Consider the following 21,495-nt stretch of genomic DNA (forward strand, 5'->3'; position numbering starts at 1 on the left):
CTCTGGTTGTTGGTTAAGTTTGACACGAGCCAGCATTTTGCAGACCAACTGTCAAATGTTAGGAGGAGTTGTTAAACTTTGGTCCCTATTTTAGTTTCATGTTTAAAATTTGCACTGAACCTTTGTGTTTTTATAATTTGTAATTTATATTCAGCTTTTCTTTTGATGCTTCCGTAAGATTCGCCAGAAGGTCCAACCAAACACTCAGAGTTGAACCTTGACTACACAATTTATTAGTGGTCAATGTGGTCATTCTTTTGTCCACAAATCTCAATTGATATCACTTACAGTTTAACAAAGGCAGAGATAGTTTGTGTTTAATACATTTTTATTGCCTTGGATTTTCTGAGGGCGCATGACAGTCCAGAAAGGCAAACCGATGCCTCAGCAAGGCCAGAGAAGCCTTCAAAATGACGAACAGCGTTTGGCAGTCATCCCAATACACCAACATCAAACTAAAACCGTACCCGAGCTGTGTGCTCTCTACCGCACTGTATTGCTCAGAATGCTGGACCGAATGTGACATAAACAAATTGTCTACCTTCCATACAAAAAAAACCCTCAAAAGGATCCTGCGCTCTTTTGATGCTTCAGCAACGGACAACTGAGACAAAAGGTCCAACAAAAGACAGAATATCCAACAAAGATTATCGAAACGTGAGTGAGATTTTCTTTTTTTGTAATCAATCCAAGTTCATCAAACTATGTAATGTGATGAGACAACAGGTCTTCATAACTGGACCCAATTAGGAGGGTTCATGCTGTGAGCCCATGGGATTTTTTTTTCTCCATGTCAGCATGTACAGTAAGGGGAATAAAAGAACTTCCAGTGAGAAATGCTTGAGTATTTTTTTGTACTTTGTCCAGAGCCTGTTGTCCCATTGGCCCAATGTCAGTTGGTCTTGAGCTTTATAGCCCCCAATGTTTAGAAAGATGAAATAAAAGATGGATACAGAGTATCTTTCTTTTCCATGGGATGGATCAATTGTGCATGATGCGGTTTGCTATTACAAGATTGAAATGTTAAAAAAACTGCCTTGCATGCATGTTTTAAATTACCGAGGTATACATTTTATAAATACAATAACACCCCGCAAAATTTTTTTTTTAAATTGTGAGCATTTGAAATAGTGAAGGTGGAGAAAGTTGAAGACAGGAAAGCAGAGAACAGCAGGGGATGGGAGAAGATGAGAAAACTGACATGACAAAGTGACAGGAAGATGAAAACGCTGTGATGGGTGAAGACGGTTACGGGATGAGAATGGGAAAAATGTCAAAACATGACACGGTGATGGACAGATGAGGTGGGGAGGGAGATTGGAGGGGGAAACGGGTGGGAGAAGAGCCTCAAAGAAATCCTGATGTAAGAAATTAATAAATATAGACAGAGGAGGGAGAGGACGGGCTTGAAGACGAGGGATGGGAAAGGACAGGTGGGGATTGGGTGGGAAAGGTTGATGCGAGCGGAGGATGGAAAGCCTATAGGAATCACGCTGTGATGACATGGCGGGGGTGATGATGGACATATGGCTGGATTGAGAAGGAAGTGGAATCGGGCGAGGAAGCGGGGTGAAGAGGAAGAGTCGCTGTGTGCGTGATGGAAAATCGTAATGTAATAACGGAGTGAAAAATTATAGCGGGATAGATGAATGGAGGAGGAAGGGAAGACGGCCCCGTCGAAAAAAAGAAGTGGAGAGACGGGGAAAATGTTGCGATGACAAGGTGAGAAACGATTTTGTGGGCGAAGTAAAAGAGGAGGGAGAAAGACAGATGAAGGAAGGGAAAAAGAAGGAGGGGGCGAGAGACGAAACACCATCGCTGGAGACTAAAATTAGAGGAACCACAACATGCTGACAGTCGGGCGAAAACACAAGAGATGGATGGCGTGAAAGGAAATGAGCTCGGAAAACTGCGAAGAAGACATGACTGAGTGGAATAGAGAGATAATCTGCATCAGAGAAACAGTCAGAGCCAGAGAGGGACGGTCTTTCACACTGAAGGTAGACAGCAGAAGCTCAGTGGGACGTCTCACTGGGTGTGTTGTTAATATTCAGCAGACGGTCAGAGAGGTAAATTGTTTTGCTTCACACTGATCCTGGTCTCATTAATCCCAGAGGGGGAAGCAGCACGACGGGGAATTGAACAGAATCAGACGCTTTATCTTTGTTTTGCAATGAGTTCAGTTATGGAGGATTTTATTCCAAACAATCCATCCGTGACATACCAGACTGGACACTGACATCGACACAGCAAACCTCCATCTACAAATTTTCAATCTCTGTAATTTGCATAACAGTTTTTTGGCAACTTGTGCCACACATTCGTTTACATGCTACAGCTAAAACAGAAGTCCCCTACGCAGAGTCGCCATTTAAGGACAATTTTAAAGTGAACACGCATCGTTTTCATTATTATCCATCTCCTCGCGCAAGTGCAGAAGAACTATTTATTTTTACTACTGCCGTGGTGCACATGTACGGTAGCAGCACTTCAGAAAAGTTCAGAGTTGAGCCTAAACTCAATGCATGACACAATTTGTTGGTCGTCTATGTCCACTCAGACAATGTGGTTATTTTTGCTTCCAAATCTGCATCAATATTATTTACAGCATTTAAAGGCTGCAGCATGCTGTGTTTAATTATTCAGTGTTCAATAAAAATGTCCGCCTTTAATTCTGTCAGAGGATGCATATAGGGTTTTAATTTAAAATAGTGCAAAGACAATCGAAAAAAGGCTCCATACGAAGCAAATGACTGCAATGTTGTGCTTCGAATCGCTATAATGAATGCTACGTTGGACAAATGCCTCTGTAGGAAGTCGTCCTGATTTCAATAACTGCTTCCCAGTAAAATAAAGTTGCCATTGTTTTCCTATCTCTTCTCTTCACTTATTTCTAAAGGAAGGAATGTATTTATTATTTTATGAGGGTGGCTGTCAACGTCTCTTAAAATCCAATAACACGAACTCCACTTGTCAACTTGAGAGCTTCCATTTGAATGAAGGCGGTTCCTGAGAGCCGCGCTCTTCACAGAGACTCAAACCCTGGCGGGATTCACTTCTCGCTCCGACGACTCAAGCATCCAGCACTTCATCTGAACAACCGAGTGCGCGCCACAAGAGCAGCATGACCTTGTTTAATTCAGTATGAAGGGGGGAAATTCCACTTAATTGATTGTGAAACCACCTCAGTGGTGAAAACACCGGCAACGTTCAAGCATTGGTTTCAGGACCCTACTGGGTCTGACAGGGTGACACAGCTCACAGCCGACTGGCTTTGGACTTCATTAAATCAGCATTAGAGTGAGGAGGATCTGTGAGAGGGAACTGAGAGTGGCTTTGTGAACACACAAGCACAAATAAATGGAGTCCAACACATTGGTAAAGATAGACACAAAGTGGGTGCAATCAGTGAGTCAGCAGCACATGCTCGATATTTAAAGCTAAATTAAGTTTAACAGCAACATCTACTCAGTTTGTCTGCCTGGATGCGATACCGCTTGACTTTCTTTATCCTGCATACGATCATGTCAGGCATGCAAACACACACACACACACACACACATACGCATACCCCACATTTTTGGAAAAATCTGAAATAGTCAAACGTCTACCATATTGACCACACAACGATGAATGGCACTTCTACAGTGTGAAAAAAAAACAAAAAAACATTCAAAAAGCACATTCTTTTCTCCACCAGGGTACACACACACACACACACACACACACACACACACACACACACACACACACGCACGCACAGAAAGACATTTCGACACACACACAGACCCTGGACTCAATCACGAAACACCAGCTGCACCCACCCCACCCTAACTCTTGGGACAGTTGCCTTGGTAACAGCAACCATGCCGACATAATTTGCAGGAGAGGGTGTGTGGCATGTCGAGGGGTGTCTCCTGGCCTTACTTCCTACACGCACACACACACACACACGCACGCACACAATTCTGCCAACAACCAGCCTTATCATGATCATTGGATGCATATAAAGGGGTGCATTGTTTTGACAGTGGAACTGGAAGTTCGAGACCTGACCCTCGACCAGGACCAGGTCTGCAGCAAGGGAATTAGTTTGCCTGTTTAGTATGATCTGTTTGTTGCTTGGAGCGCTCTGTCTTCTCCTTTCCTCTCTTTCCATCCCCTAACCAATCAGAACAGCAGAAAGTCTCTGATTCTTGTTCTGCAAAAGTTTCTTCCTGTTCAAAGGGAATTAAACCCTTCTGCCGTCACCTATGCCTGCCCAAGTGGAACTGGTGGATTATTCTCTGTGAAAGTGCCTTGAGTAACTTATGTTGTTTGTACACATGTGTAAAGCATTATCTGTGGGGAGCAGCACAAGACATTCCCATGCGTCCTCTTACTCTTACCCAACACAAATAAATGCCTGACTCTAGACCTAACCGATAGATTCCCTCAGCAAACCAACCATATCTCAGTCCTTGATACATTGTGCGGTCAAATGTTTTTGTCCCAGTTCGGTTGGTCAGGCTGCACAATGATGGTGGACTGCCAAGTTTTGGACCACACAAAGTGAGTGAAACAAGGACATGCACACGCACACGCACACACACACACACACACGCAGCCCTATCACTGAGCGGCCCAGTCCCATTGACGTAATGCATTTATCCTAATCTTAACATCACAAGTAGGTCTCGAACCCTTCGCCCCAAAAACCACGTTTAAACCCTCAATTGTAAAAATGTGTAGAATTCTGCATTTGGTTCCCCACGCAAAAAAGAGAAATATAAAACCGAACACAAGCAGAAACACACTTGCGAGTACGTTCTTGGAGCTATTATTGACCAAACATGGTCGTGGAAGGTGAATCAATCCACCTCACAGTCTGCACCAACTTCAAAATAGATGCTTTAAGAAGTCCTCGCGAAGGCATTTGTGAAACTTTTAGTTTGTGAGGATTTCATCGACCCAGAGGCAATCCGTTCTCCAGCCTTTTCAGCAACTCAGAATTAACATTGATTTTTTTTTTCTTCTAAACAGCCCTCGGCTGCCAAATGCTTTCAAATTGCACCAAAAACTAGAAGAAGAGCCCAACACCAAAACAGAAACTAGTTTTGAGGCACATAAAGTGGAGAACACGAAGCAAAAAAATAAAGAAATGCAAAATTAAAACAACCTACAGAGGTGAATTTGTTTTGTGTGGGAGTAAAATTGCCTTCTATTATTCAGAGTGACTTCTGCAGAATTGATCATTTCATCTTCAAACTTGTTTGTACCTTCATGGGGGGGGGCATGCTTCAAGAAAACCCTGACAATTACAAGTTGAGGTTCCTGTTGAGCTTTTGTGTGTTTTCATAGCAATAGACAAATTTGTTGGTCTTGTTTACTGCTGTTGGAAGTCAGTCCAACAATGAATACGTTTGTATGCTCCTTATCAAAGTCGCTGCACACAAGGGACCCACAATACACATGATTTAAACCATCAAACAATTGTTGAGATGATAACTTCCTTCACCTGATGCAAAACAACACCCTGACAGTTTTCCCTTCAGGGGACGAAAGTGTTGTGCTTCCTCGTGAGTACGGTGCTAAAACTAAATGAACTTCCTCATTCTGGTTGTTGAAAGCAGCTCAGTCTGTTAGTTCCCTGCACGCAATAACACACTCACCACACACACACACACACACACACACACACACACACACACACACACACACACACACACACACACACACACACACACACACACACACACACACACACACACACACACACACACACACACACACACACACACACACACACACACACACACACACACACACACACACACTTGCTGAGTGCAGCAGTTCTTATTGCCTTCAAGCTGACAGGAAGGTCAATGAGGGTCGTGACCTCTGATCGGAGCCAATTGGCCTTTGACTCCTGTCACTTGGAATCAAAGACAGCAAAGGTTAAGATGTAAAAGAACACACACGCTAAGACATAATCCTGCAGATCCTCATACATGCCCGCTCCCACACACATCAACACACACACAGTGAAAAAGTATGAATAGTTCCATTATGTTGGTGGAAGCGTCCGCCGATTCAGATTCACCTCAAAGTGTTTTTGTTCATATATACTGCTCAGCAATGTAGGTTTGTGTGTGCATGTGTGTGTGTGCGTGTGTGCGTGTGTGTGTCTGCGAGCCAGTGCCTCGATATTTTTATCCAGGGTGAACATTAGATTAAAGGCTGCCGGTCATGGGAGCTCTGATGGACCTCGATGTGATTAGAGCAAATGTGTGTCGTGTGATACAGCTAAGGACATTCCTGCACTGCACAACATTCACACCACACGAACACACACACCACTGACATTCCCAAACACACCTGCATACAAGCAAAAAAAAAAAAAAACAGAGAAATTCAACAGTGTCTGCTAAAACTCCAAATTTTCACATCGATGACAAGAAGAGCTGACAGAGCAGACAAAGACTGACTTTGGTTGATTCAGCAGCTTTGTGTGCATGATGTCAGCTGCCATGTCATGCGCCGTGCAGACACACGTCATCTGATGCAAATAAAGGTTTCTGTTTATAAATAGTTCAGTAGTTGCATTATGTCAGTATCAGGAAGAGCTGAGGCAGATACAATGCAATGGCATCAACAAGCCTGTCATTTATGTGACCTGTCAAACAGTCTTTACTGGCAACTTCACCATAGTAGGTATTTGTATCGTTCCTGTTCAAGAGCTGCCGGTATATTAAATGATTTTAGTCATTGATTTGAGGAACTACACTACTGTTAGTGGGGAATGAGAATCTTAAGCAGGAGTACAGATACTGTAAAAAAATTTTTTATAAAAATAGAACAATATTTTACTTGTGCAAAAGCAGACAATAATTCAGATTTTGAAATGTATATACGTGGGAGTGGGTTACATGTGCACACATGCACTTTATGATTCGATATTATATGTTCATATCTATATGTACTGCATTTCCATAACCGTATATGTGTGGGTGTATACTGTACCACACTATTTTTTATATTCAACTCATTCGAAGCTTTGTAGTGATTGTGTATATGTTGTATACAATAACACCAATTACATTGATGATATGTTCCTGCTCCAATTTGCCATGTTGTGTTTCTGGAACACAAATTAAACACTTTGGAGCAACAACTGCAATGTTCATGGAAATTATTAATATTCTAAACCAGAATTTAAACCAAAGAGAGGCATTGCATCTTGGGTTGAACCTGTGAGGGATCTCTTAGCCTCAAAGATTTAATTGACTTCTCAGTTGTAGTTATATTATGGCCAAAGACAAATTACTTCAGCCACTTATAATAGTCAACATTGCAGTTTACGTCACCCGTCGTCTGCCACTTCTCTCTTCTCTGTACCTTCCTGCAGGTATCTCCAGCTGTGGAGACAGACGCTCTTGAGCTGCGGTTTCTACACTCATCAGTCTGCAAGAGATGATTATTTCACTGTTGCCTGTCACATTGTTTCTCTCTTTACTTTCCTCTAAACCCTGCAGGCTTGTGTCATATGTTCTTCACCTCTGGGGCTGTTAAAAAGGGGTTTGGCAGGTGCTTTTTTTTTTCCTGCATGAAGTTCTGTTATATTTTAGTCGCTGCGACATAAATAAATAATAAAAATGTAATAAACTGTCAAGGTACGTTATTGCCTAATATAAAGCAAGAAGGTGTCATTTCTTTATCACCCATGCTCACTTTCAAGTAACCATAGCAACAGGTGTTATAGATGTTCCATCGAACACTTTATATAAGGACATCTGACCAAGATGAGTGCTTTCTCCTTCTGTTTAACACTATTTCTTATCACAGATTAACACCAAACAATAAAATAATCAGAACACTTGCGTTCACCGGAGTGTGATAGAAAACAGATAAAATTGCATAAATCGTCCCTCCACCCATCACGCTTTATTCTGTCAATTGACATTGAAATTAACATAGTCCGCACTGGCTCAGCACCAGTCCGTCACTGACTACACAAAAAACATCCCAACATTTTATTTGAGATGTTTTCTTGTTGATGAATAACCGAGCTCAGCTGTTGAGGGGAGGCTGACAGACAGGGGTGCTGGACGTCACCTCACCGGGAACAACAGAGGAAACTGGCGAGCCAGAAAAGAATCAATTAGGCACACGGTGCGGTGTCTGTCAGCGCTGCTTTACCACGCTTGCATGAAAGAAAAGAGCAGACCCGAGACGGTGGCCTGGTCTGTTCACAGCTACACAGGTAGGAGGGGATTTCATCAACAAACGGGCAGGGCTGGAGCATTTCTCACTTTATGAACTGTGACAAGTTGCGTGACGGAAACGTATCCGTCTCCGCAGAGCACTTGCAACATATTTCAAGTCGAACAGGAAAATAGCTTTGTAAGATTTGCCAAAGTTTGTACTGGCGTTGGGAAATGTGTGTGACATAAAAGATTTTTTTTAAAAAGAGGATGATGAAAGGATCAAGTTGCGATTTCATTCGTTATCTTGCTCGTGGGACTCCAACTTTGTTATTTTCCTTGTGTTTCATGGGGAGATCTTCCTTACACGTGTGCGCGCGCAAACACACACACACACACACGCACACACACACACACACACACACACACACACACGCACACACACACATGCTTATCATAAATCTATCCAATTATTGTCCCACAGCCTAAAGCACTGTCCATGTGAGGATACACATGTGTGTTGTTTGTGTTCAGGGTGTGTGTCCGTCTTTGTCCGTCTGTTCGTCTACTCGCCGAGCCCCGGGGACCTCCGGCTGTCTGGTGCGACGCTCCCAGGGGGGGAGGACTTTGCTGGCTGCTGCACCAGAGGCAGCTGAGGGGAGGGGTCGTCGTGTTGACGGGGAGGGCGAGGAAACCGGGGCACATTTCCTGTGGAAATGGGGTTATCACTTCGCCAATTACTGGTGCAATTACAGTGGGAGGCCTGCAGAAGCCTGGGAACAAAGCCCACAGGCACACGCAGATGGGCGCTCGGGAAGATGCGCGAGCGTGTGCACACCACCAATTTCATCTCCAACACACGTGTCGGCATGCTTTCAGTTCTGAAATCTGTTTGTCTGCCGAGACCACGCCGCTTTGTGCCTGTCACAAAGAGTCTGGCATGGAGTGAGGGCTCCTGCTGTGACCGAGAGTCGCAACGCACAATGAACGCACTGTTAAACTCCTCTGATATCCCTGCCTGTCAGTCGGGGTGTAGCGAGGTGTTCTGGATGCAGCATTAATTGCCTCCCCTCACAGGATGTAACTTTTATCTGGAGCGGGCAATGGCCAGGTGTTTTGTACTGGACTGATAACTGCACTCGAACGCTGCCCTTCTTACTTGGGTGATTTAATGGCCTTGCAAAAATGCACTCCCTGCTGTTTTTGAGTCATAAACTCTGTTTTAAACAGTATTGTGTGAAGCTCAAATGGCAGAAATAGACACTTCGTAGGAAGCGAATTGCCAAAACCTGAAGGGAACAAATACGGAATCACTAATTAAATGTGTTAACTTCAATAAAAGTTGGGGTTCACCTGGAAATAAAAGAAAAGGAAATATGCTTGTGATTAGCGTCATCTGTCCACTGAGAACCGTATACAGATGTGCTGGCTCTGCTCTTCCCTTCATAACTACTTGTATATAGATATTCAACACCTCATATAAACGAACAAGTGTGAGTTCACATTTTACACTATTTGAACACTCTTTACCTTCAGCACTGCTTAAGCAAACACAAAACATTTTTGTTTTCTGATTGCCTGTCAGAAAAGGCAGATCTCCAATTGCCAAAAACATTAGAAGCCAAACACTGACAACACATCCACTCCCAACAACAAACCCAAACACCCTTGTAAACAATGTTTTCCAGATTTCCTATTCTAAAACGATCAGTTTATGACCGGGCATGACATTTTCACATCCATTTGAGACAATCTGTTACACAATTAAGTAATTTATTCAAACTGCTAATGATTTGAAAATCTGCTGCTCATATCAACTGGCATAGACATATTTAATGTTCTAAATGTTAAAGAAATTGCATCTTCTTGCCAGTAAACCAAACCCAATATACAAAGTTTACAAAAAAAAACAAGGTCTGAAAGTATTTCTACCAGCTGGTTGTTGTCTCATCATTAGTCTTAAATAAAGCCGGTGATGGATGAGGAGTATGTTTCAGTTCTGTCTCTGCCAGGTCATCTGGTCGACTTCCAGTAGTGTGGCTGCTGTTTCTCCCTGTCACACACTTTATGAGACACCTTTCCTCTGTGCTGTTAAGCCTCCCTCTTCTTTGCGTATGTCTCCGTCTTTTTATGTCTGATGTTTTATGGATTGATAAATACAAACGGGTCTGTTCTATGTGTTATTGACATTTTGAATAATCAATCAGCTCCACTGGAGAACATTAAAAGGAGTAGAAATACTTTGTTCCCACCTCTCGTGGGGGCGTCTCTTCCTACGAAACAACAGACATAAAGTCATTCTGTTCAACCCAGACTGAAATCTTCACACACATTTAAACATGTGCACTCACGCATACCACAGCTGAATTATAACCGTGCACGCAGACATGCCATGTCTGGACTGTGTCACCGACAGACCAGGTCCACGTGGACAGCTTGACCTTCCACCTTAGCACAAATGATTATTCATCATCATCGCCATCAGACTGGTCGGTACTTTGGGTTGTTGCTACGCACACACTGGAGTGTATTCACTGTTTGCTTTTAATCAAATTAAGACTTTTTTTTTCGTAAGGGAAGTATTGCTGAGAAAAGATTGTTTTCTCTGCTCTATATTCATTTGGTTACACAGCCTGCAGCGTGGGAGTCTCATTCAGAACAACGCTGTTGGGTAAACACATTACTCACTTTTTGATGTGGATCCTTTAAATTGTTTTTTAGTGTTTGAACATATAGCACTGTGTTATGATCATGATGCAATGAATTTAAAAACAAAACTGAGATGACAGCAGTTTTATTTTTGTTTTGATTTCCTTAAGCGACAGCCATAAATTACAAAGCAGTGTGTCTTCATCGTACCAACAGGCTCACTTCTTTAAAAAAAAAAAAAACCCAGCACAACTGGCCTTACTGAGCACAGAAACCTCCCTGAACAATAACTACAGTCACTAATATAAAACACTGTATCATCTCAAGCATGCGTTATTAACTTGTTGGTCTGTGTTTCAGGATTTGAAATCATGTTCCTGTTTCTAAAAACAAGGTGTACAATATCATCTCTTTTCCAGAAACAAGCAAAATTTGAACGTATCGTGAGTCATTCCTATTTTTGCTGCTGAGTGTGTGAAGTGAGGTCTATGACTCCACAGTGGATGAAACAATCACTCTGATTGGTCTGGACCGGTGACAGAACCTCCCCCCCTCAAACAAAAAAAAAAATACATCAGTTACTGCCCTCTGCAGCAAAAAAAATCTTCCAGTGAAGGCAACACTTTGCAAGAGCTTATACACGTCCGCCTCCACCAGATTGAAAACTCACTGCAGCTTTAAAATCATCCGTTGTTTCCACTTCTTGGCTGAGCTTCAAAGCATGTGAGACATATGGTTTGCTTTGGAGACTTTTGCTTTGAGAAATGGGCAGTAACCATATCTCTTCATCTTCACAATGGGCAGCCATAAAAAAAAAAAAGGTAGCAATTGCTGTGAAAGTTCAGGACAGCCGAGACAACAGTGGTGATTTACAGTCATTCTCGAGGGTCACACTAATAAAAAAAAAAAAAAGAACTCTCCTTTAAAGTCAGGCCAGATGATAAACCCCCCCTATCGGTCCCTACACATCCTCCCTACTTTTTTCTTTTAAACAGGAAGAGGATGTCTGACTTCCAACCTTTGTGGCAAATGCCTGATCTCTCCATCACTGTCAAAACAAAAAAACAAAAATTCAAATTCTTGTGGTTTCTTCTTTTCTACCCTTCCATGGGAACATCAGATCGGTGACATCCCAGGTTAAAGATTAGAGGTTTGTTGCTGGTGTGCACGATTTCATACAGTCTCATCATCCTTTTGATTTGAGGCAAAAAAAAAAGACATTCTGTCCATCTTCAAATGAGTCAAAAACCCTCATGACAACATGCATAAACACATCTGAAGTGGCTTTCAAGCAACACTTTGATTTGCTGACAGCTGCATCTGGAGTGCTTCATTTTGAGAGATCACGGCTCAGCACAGTGGGGCAAATGCATCCTTATTTCGGACCAGTGATTTTGTAAATTGCGTACAAGCTATACCCTCTGCTCACATCCTCCGTCTCCAAGCTTTCCCCTAATCTACAGCTAATGAGGCAAACTAATGGCTGGAGTTGGTCTCAGCACTCTGGATCCCACCTGCTTGTGGCCCGCAGCTCGCCTGCAAGTCAAACTGTGTCTCTGTGGATTAAATCCCCTAATGCTCCTAAAGTAAAAGGAATGCCGTGAGAATAAACGCAAAGGTGAAAACAAACACACTCCGGTCATTCAAATTGAAATAGACTTTTTTTTTTTCCCCTGACATGGCTACTTGAAGGTTTGAGAGGAAAAAGTTGGCTATTTTTCATGGCTTCTTTTCACTGAGTTTTCACCACATCTGACTTTAAACACCCCATAATAAAGTTAATTTCCCTGGTCACTTGTAAACATCACCTGAACCATATGCATAAAAATTCCCTCATTCAACTCTTGACTGTGATATGGAAAATGAATGCCGACACTGGAGAAGAACAAAAAAATAAATAAAGAAGTAATAAACTCGGCCTAGTATGAAGTATGGCTCCTCAGACTGGAGCAAATTAATTCTAAAGGGAAATGGAAGAAATATGAAGCTCGTGGATTTTCTCCTAATTACAGGCTTCAGGTTAAAGATAGCCACTGATATTAACACCAGAAATCTCTCCAGGGGAAATTTACAGCATGTCCGCTGTTGTCAGGGGTTTTTGTTGCCAAAACAAGACTGTAATTAGACTCCTTTCTCTCCCTCCATCTGAAAAGAGGAATAAACCCTTCCAGCACAAAGTCCCTTAATCTGACTTTCCCAAGTCTTAAGTCTGAGTGAGGAACTAACGTTTAGCCACAAGGGATATTATTCACTTCCATCAGAAACTAAAGGAAAAGTAATTTAAAACAGTAAAGGAGGCTGAGATCTTTTTAAAAAAACTAAACTTTAATAGTTGTAACTTTGTTTTGTTTTTTGCCAAATGAGTCTGCAAACAACCAGTAAACTGAGGGCGCCATCCAAAATAGAACTCTGCCTGAATCGAGTCTTTCCTTAAGTGAGGGGTGAGCAAACAGCTGCCGGTTGACTTCAATAATAACAAGCAGCGGTCGAGTCACTGCTGGGGACCGGTTCCATTAAAATTAATAATAGAGAAAATCCTGATTCTGTGCCAGATACCAGTCCCAGTGAAATCCACATCTCAGCAACATCCTCAGCCCAAAGCCTGGAAAGCACTGGCCTAGATAGAAACACATCTGAAAGAATAAATGAATAATGAATTATCTCTTGATTTTCAAGATCGCTCAACAGACTTTTTAATAGTGTGCGCAGAAAAAAAAGAAAGGTGAGGCTGCAGAACGATGAGAATGATGTGTTCTACCCAGGACTTATACGAATACAATTCTTACAGGTTGAAATCCAATGTTCAGTTATCTGCTTAGAGTAAATAAAATATAAAAAAAAAGTAAAGTGATGTGGAAGGCTGACAACTTAATTTGACCAAATTGCTCAATATATCTCTGCATATCCCAATGTACTGCTTGACGAAAAGCATCTGAAAAGCAATACAGATGCGTGTTAAGCCTTTGTTCTTAGGATGTGACTGCAGTTTGTTTGTTTTTTTAAACATGAACCACTGCAGCATTGCTTCCTATGGGCTAGAGCCCAGATTTACTCACTCGTTACACCTCTTGCAGCAAACTTATATCTGTGCTCATCCCTGGCTACTCTCTAAACCACTACTGTCTCTTATTCACTGATGCACAGCAATTGGACACAGCACATTAGCCCTCATCTCGCAATTCTTTCTTTTCTGTTCCTCATATCCTGACTTTTCATTTCGAGAGTGTATCTAAACCTTGATGTGAAGGTAAACCTTTATTTGGCTCACTAAATCATATGTAGGTCTCTATCGATGCACAAACAACGATAAAACTCACCCTGAAGTTCGAAAAAAAAAAAAAAGACTGGTGGAGAAAGACACTTTTAACAGCATCTATAATCTAATAAAGCACCGTGTTGGCCTTGGTATGTCGGAAGGAGGGAAGCCTCTTTATTTTTATGTATATGACGTATATCTGCATTCATTTAGGCCAACAGGAGCTACATCCACAGACAGCTGCGAGTCTGAGTCTCTCACACAACACGGCCATATCGTATCCTTCAACTTTATTAGAAACAGACAGCTGATCGAGGGTTTGAATTTATGGCAGCTGTATGTATTTTCTTTTTTTCTTTTTTTTTTAACATCTTTGTATATTAGGGATGGCCATAAATCAATTTGTGTTGGATTGATCTGAAATCATCTTTTTAAAAGTGAAAATATTTCAATAGTTTGTACAGCGCTTTTAGACCCCCCAGATCCACTTCTACAAACAAGCATAAACTTGCATCTGGACACTGATGAACTAATTTGCCGTGAATAGTAGATCAAGCAATTTGCATGCTAATAGAACTGAAGTGAAAACAACTCATTACATTTACATTACAGTTTGGGCATTTGTCCAGACAGAGAGAGAGAGAGACAGAGAGACAGAGAGAGAGAGAGAGAGAGAGAGGAGTGAGCTCAAATACCCCAATTACAACCATCAAAAACAATCAGCGGCGTGGATAAAGAAAAAAAAATCCAAGTGGCGTCCCCATTCATACCAAAAATCTCTCATATGATTTCATTTGAGTATTCTCCAGTGACTGATTAACAGTAAATGTCTATTACAAGCCAATTCATGAAGCCAAAGCTGGATGAATAAAACATGACTCAGCCTCTGTGGAGTTAATAGATTCACTGAATTACCCAGCCGAAGCTCCTCTTAAGCTATATGAGAGAAATATTCTGTGGCTGTCGAGACGATTCTATAAGTTATCATGTACTCAGCTACAAATGCAAAAATGTGTCTGCGTGTGTACGTGAAACCCATAGGAGTACTTAGTTACTCCCATGTTGTATTTGTACCTGTGTTTTTACACTGTAAACTGGCATTTATTTTTATTTTTTTACTGTCTCGCATGATTTCGTCATTCATTTGTGTTTGTTAGTCCACAAAAACATGTATCCCCTCAATCTTTGTGTGTGTGTGTGTGTGTGTGTGTGTGTGTGTGTGTGTGTGTGTGTGTGTGTGTGTGTGTGTGTGTGTGTGTGTGTGTGTGTGTGTGTGTGTGTGTGTGTGTGTGTGTGTGTGTGAGTAGTGCAGAGATTGTATCTTTAACTGCCATCTATCAAGAAAATCATACAGCCATTCACCGAATGGCCCGGATAATGAACTCATTACATTCAAGTGTGTGTGTGTGTGTGTGTGTGTGTGTGTGTGTGTGTGTGTGTGTGTGTGCGTGTGTGCGTGTGTGTGCGTGTGTGTGCGCGTGCGTGCGTGCGTGCGTGCGTGTGTGCGTGTGTGTGTGTGTGTGTTCTTACACAAAGTGAATAACAGGGATAATTCAGTCATTAAGAGATAGGTGGGGGGTAAGAAGGTAATCAGGCGTGTATTTAAGTATTTAAAGCTGTTTTTTTTCAGACACATGAAGCTGTCCGGTCAGTCAGTCTGATTACACTCCTCCAATCAGAACTAATCTCTCCCACTGTTTAAGGGCCTCTCACTCAGCCAGACAAACAACTTGCAATGTCGAGTATTTTACACGTTTATCACCTCAAAAAAGTACAACGACAGCAGATGTAAAAGTTTGTTGTAGTGATCACAGAACAAACAAACAAGTTTCTGGGGAGCCAATGTTTTACAGTTGTCGATAAAGATCACTCTCGCTTTTGTTACAATAAATTCAACAGCATCTGGTGCACAATCCCATTTTGCACAAAGGAGACATAAATAAATGATTCTTGAAAACTGAAAGTAACACTTTAACAAACTAATCACTAAAGACTGAATACCATGATCAGGACTTTCAAAGTCAGGAAACGTGGTTTTACAAAAGGTAGGATACAGTAGAAGTGTCCTCAACTGAAGTGCAGCATTTATCTAATTTCTCTCTGAACATTTATCCTTCAACACTCAGTTATCCAATGGATCAGGCCATCTGGGGCACTAGAATGTCCCATTTGAGTTCCATTTAGATTGAAAAAAAAGCAAAGTTACAGGAAAAAGTGTCCTCACCTCGAATACTTCTTTTGCCTCATCTTTGGAGTGCTGCTGCTTCACTATACATGATATACGTCTCTGCATAGTGTAAACTGAGGGTTCAATGTGTGGTGGTCAGCTCACTCTTACCTTTTTCAGTCACTATACAACATTACTTCCTGGTTATACCCACCTGTTATCAGTCACATGTCTCAAGTGACCAATGAACCGTGAGAAAGGTACTGGCTGCTTCTGAGAAAGTGGGTTCGAGTCCCATCTGGGGTGCTCTAATATGAGATTGCAGCAGCGGGGTCATCACCTGAAACATAGTTCCTGTCTCAGCTCCCTCTTAGAACTTGGCTACGTAATTGATAAAGTACTTTCTCCTAACCAAGGATTGTGGTTTTAAGTCCCATCTGAAGTTCCAAAACACAACAACAGAAAGGCCTTTCCCTAAAATATAACCCTTGTTTTCATCTGCTTCTGAGAACTTAGCTTTGAGGCCTCACTAACAGATAAGGCAATGTCTCAAAGCCAAATAATTCTGTTTTAGTCCCATTTGGGGTGACATTCAGGAAAATACAGAAAGACTGTCCTCGTCTGGAATGCTGCTTTTGCCTCATCTTTGGAACGCCCTGTTACATGAGCATTACTCTCTCTGCATACGCAATGAAGCAGTGCTTTTTGAGCCCCAGTGGCCTAATGGATAAGGCACTGGCCTCCTAAGCCAAGGGTTGTGGGTTCAAGTCCCATCTGGGGTGGTATGCAATGACCTTCAGCTGAGAGAGACATGTTGTTTAGGCCTTCAGGCCTCATTTACCAAATGGACATGGATCTTCTTGGCTAGGGAACATTATTTCAAGACCCCTCCTCTTGGTTATGCTCCCTGTTATTTAATCTCTGTATGAAATCCTCCCATTCTAGTACCAAGAAGAAGAATCTGCCCTGGTTCTTCAACATGCAAATGGCCAAGGTCACTTCCTTGTCCTCGAACAAATTAGTTTTCCATTTGTATTTTTGAGTCCCATGTGGAGTGACAGGATACATCACCTGAAATACTGATTTGTCTTGTGGTTACTTCATAAACTTCATGACATAAAATGTGGACAACAGTGGCAGGGTTCTAATTTGGAAAAGTAATTATATCTCACCTCGTTATGAGAATCCAGCTTTCAAATCCAAGTGGCTGGCGTGGACTGTAAGACCCTGGTCTCCAAACCAGACATGGTGCGATCAAGTCCCGTCTACAAGCAGACGAGTGCTGATCCCATAACCTTCATATCTGTTAAATGAAACCTTCTGCTACGCGTTTTGTCCCGCCTGAGTCCAGGAGATTACCGGAACATCACCGACTTCTCCCACTGTGCAAAACTGATTTTCTGAAATGCAAAGTCTTTCACTGCCAAAGATTATTGACAAAATATTCAGCTTAACAGAAAATTATTTATTTCACCCCCTTCCTTTCCCGACATTTAACACTCTTGCAAAATTCTGTGCTTTTTCAGGTTTTATTTTGAGCTCAAAACAGCTTCGTCACACATGCAGTGAATGCAGTTGGGGCTTAATGTGCCATATAGAAACATTAAATAGGTGCAAATTCACTACATACTCAGAGGCCCCTGTCACACTGCCAGTCTGTTTCAGAGCTGTTGCACCTTCACCCCGATCCTCAACGTCTGAATGAATGGCTGCAAGGCGTTATGGACGCCATTGTCATTGCACTTCTATTGTGCCTTTGTGCCAGCGTGCCAATTAATAACTGAGGCACAACTGTGCGTGCGTGTGCGTGTGAGACATAGATTGTGTGAGATACAGCAGCTCCAGCTCACACCTACATCATCAATGAAAGGTTTTCAAAAAAAGACAGACTTGATGAAAAATTAAAAAATGTTTTATTGGAAATCATTATGATGATAGTTTACCATGCGCTGCTGTGTGATTGCTGAATGAGAAAAAAACAAGTGTCTTCACACGAAAAATGTTTCTCAATTGTTTATTCGACTGTCTTTTTTTCTTCTTTTTTTCAATTAGTCATTAGTTCCCAGAGATAAAGGAAAATCTAAATGTGCAATGACCCTGAACCACATAACAACCTCAGAGTCAATGTGTTTAAGTGGAGCTGAAATCCTTTTCTAATTACAGCAATTCCAAATGAAAAAAAAAAAACAGAAAAAGAAAAACTCCTCCGTCTGTCTGAGGAAAACCTCTGTGGTGATGAGAAGGGAAGTGACCACAGCATAGAGCTCCCACAGAAAGATAGACACACACACGCACACACACACACGGACCCACGATGGTGGACATCACAATCCCTGGACACATTTTTTTGGTTCCTGCTCCCAAGGCGAGCCCACTGCTCACTGTAGATGTGAGACAAACACAAACCTCAGCTGTTCAAAGACATGAGGATTCGCCTCGGCAGGAATAGCACAACAAAGAGCAAAGTGGGCAGAGATCCTGGAAATGCTCTGCGTAAATGCACGAATGGAAGCTTTTATCTTCAAACGTAACCACGCACGTGCAGTAACGCATTTATACACACGCACACACACACACACACATGCATGCAAAAACACACGCACACATATTCAAGGACATACAGTCCCATGTACAGAATCAGTGCCCACATTAATGAGCGCTCACAGGCACAAAACACTACTTTAGGACGACTTCACATTTTCACTTTTAGATTTCATTAGAGCTAAATTCCCACCTGGGAGAACATGGTTTTCCTTTTTCCCACTGCTTGTAATTTCTAGGCCATGACTCCAGTCTCATCATATTCATCGCATGGACCTTCTGAGTGTCTCCCATGTAAAGAATGTGTAACCAGTTGGTTTATTGGTATGCGCTGGTAAACATCAACAAACAGAAGCTGCATTTACCTTGTATGCCTTCAGAATGCTTTTAATTTGAGAGGGATTCTCGGTAAATAGAGTTAAGAGGGCAAACGAATCAAATCGCCAAATCCCCTTTTAATTACAACACGCAGATTGCATTCTCATTACGTTTGAACAGTCACGTTTGTCGACCCCAAACAGCAAAACACTCAACGTAGGTCAGAGCGTTAATTCCTTCCTTACTTAAAGAACAGCTCCAAGAGCATCAAATGCAGCGCCGGTTACACATGCTTCATGATGAAAACCTCTTTTTTTTTTTCCCCCCAGTGAGGAGAGCCACACCCTGCTGCTGCGACCACAAGGTGAAAACACAACTGCTAACAAATTAACAACTGATGCAGCCGCAGCCTCACATGCTTGAAAAAGACGAGTGAGAAAAACCCAGTCGGTTATGAATTTCCTCTTTCTGCATTGACTCATTTTGTATTCTGCAGGCTTTTTCTGGGAGAAAATGCATGAATTTTCAGTCCCGTGGTCATGCTGGCCCCGCGCCAAGAAATAATGAATTTGGTGGCAATCTGGGTCTGGGATTTCTGCCATCTGATCATCTAATTATTTCTTTGTTGGCCAAATCTGAAACTAACTGACATCGACACTTTTTCCAGTCCCGGAGGAGGAGCTTTGCTTTCAAGAAGTCACTTTAAGTTAAGGGGGACGTCTTTAGGTGTGAAGGACTAAATAGTTTCCAAGATGCTGGCAAACATCGGCTGGAAATAAGTTTAAGGTTGATAAAACAACCTCAGGCCTGTTTTTTTTTTCTTGCAAGAAAAACACAGTAGTGCTGACCCTTCATCCAGAATGTCAATATCGATCCAGCTCATATACTGCTATACCAACTCATATAGAGTTGGCTAAAGCGAGGAATTACCAAAGGAATATGGAGTGAACACAGAAATAGACAGTGATACACGCTCACATCTCAGAGTCAATTAGCCTCAAATTCATGTTTTTGGACTGTGAGAGGAAACCAGGAGGAATCACACACACACTCAAAGGGCGAAAATCCAAAGTCCACACACTTTCAGAAAATCATACAGCCAAACGTAAAGACGTTGTCATTCGTTTTTATGTTTTGAGCAGTAAAAGAGACAACCTGACCTCTCGGTAGTGAACACTCCTCACAGAGCTCCAGCTGCTTGTCTTGATCATCTGGAGCATTTATGGTTTATTTTAGGGATTGCGGCTGTACTCACCTTCGTGTTTCTGAAGAAAAAGTAAACGTCTTGCAATAAATGGTCACGTGCAGTTAAAGTTCAGATGTGGCTTACTGGCATTTCTGAGCACTGAACAAAAGTATGCACATAGAAAGCTTTAATTGTTCATTAAGGTGTCTTAGAGTACTGATGATGATGATGATGATGATGATGAAGTTCATCAACACTTTGAGAGAAGAAAGTGCTGCTCAAACCAGGATTAATTTGACACAGGTGTGTGTAACGGGAAGGGAAATAACCAAGACGGGGTCGGGACAGAAAGATAAAGTGGTTTGATATCCATCTGTTGCGCAGTGTGTTTGGCGTTGAAGGAAGACGAAGGGCAAAAAGAGTGTGAGAACTTGAAATGAGAAGACCCAGAGAAAAACAAGAGAGCATTTTCATGCTGCTTCTTACCGGAGTGACTGAACTGCAGTCTTGGTTGAGAAGCTCTCCATGCCCCCGTCAATGAGACCCCAAGATGGGCCAGCAGGACCGCCGTCAGTAGCCAGCGCATCCTGCACCTCACGAGTGAAATGCTGGAGTCTAGAAATCTAGAAGTGCCAGAGGAAGTGGTTGTCTTGTCAAAAGGAAAGAAATCCTCTCAGGGTGTAAATGTCCAGGTCACACCGACGTGTCAGGCTTCAGTTAGTCCAGCTCCTTTAAATAAAGTACCTAGAGCACTCAAATGCACACACCCACTCTACCTTGTGTGTGTTTGTGTTGATGTCTATGTGTGTGGGTGTATGTTTCTGTGTGAGTGTGTGTGTGAGTGTCTGTGTGTGTGTGTGTGTGTGTGTGTAGGGGGCTTCAGAGACATAGAAGAAATTATATTCCAAGAAGAGGAAAGAAAAAACTAAGTCGTCTCTCTGCTGCTTCCTCGCAGCTTGACAGCTCTCTTCTGTTCTGTCTCTCGTCCCAGCAGCTCCTCTCTGCATGTGCTTTCTCTCTCTCTCTCTCTCTCTCTCTCTCTTTCTCTCTCTCTCTCTCTCTTTCTGGGAGGCGGAGGGAGAAAGATCCCAGATCTTTGTGGCCACCCTGTATACACACACACACACACACACACACACACACACACACACACACACACACACACACACACACACACACAAGTGCAGACGCGCTC

At 42.2% G+C, this 21,495-nt stretch overlaps 1 protein-coding gene across 2 annotated transcripts in view; it reads right to left on the reverse strand.

The window, feature by feature from the left end:
• Positions 1–21,260, reverse strand: part of sema3h (sema domain, immunoglobulin domain (Ig), short basic domain, secreted, (semaphorin) 3H) — a 62,598-nt gene extending 41,338 nt beyond the window's left edge. For both annotated transcript variants that reach the window (XM_080496507.1, XM_080496506.1), the window contains exon 1: positions 20,787–21,260. In XM_080496507.1, coding sequence (XP_080352633.1) covers positions 20,787–20,886 — 100 coding nt within the window. In that variant the 5' untranslated portion in view covers positions 20,887–21,260. The remainder of the gene's footprint in view (positions 1–20,786) is intronic.
• Positions 21,261–21,495: the final 235 nt, after the last annotated feature.

The sequence above is a fragment of the Blennius ocellaris genome, assembly GCF_963422515.1.
Source record: "Blennius ocellaris genome assembly, chromosome: 5".
Lineage (NCBI taxonomy): Eukaryota > Metazoa > Chordata > Actinopteri > Blenniiformes > Blenniidae > Blennius > Blennius ocellaris.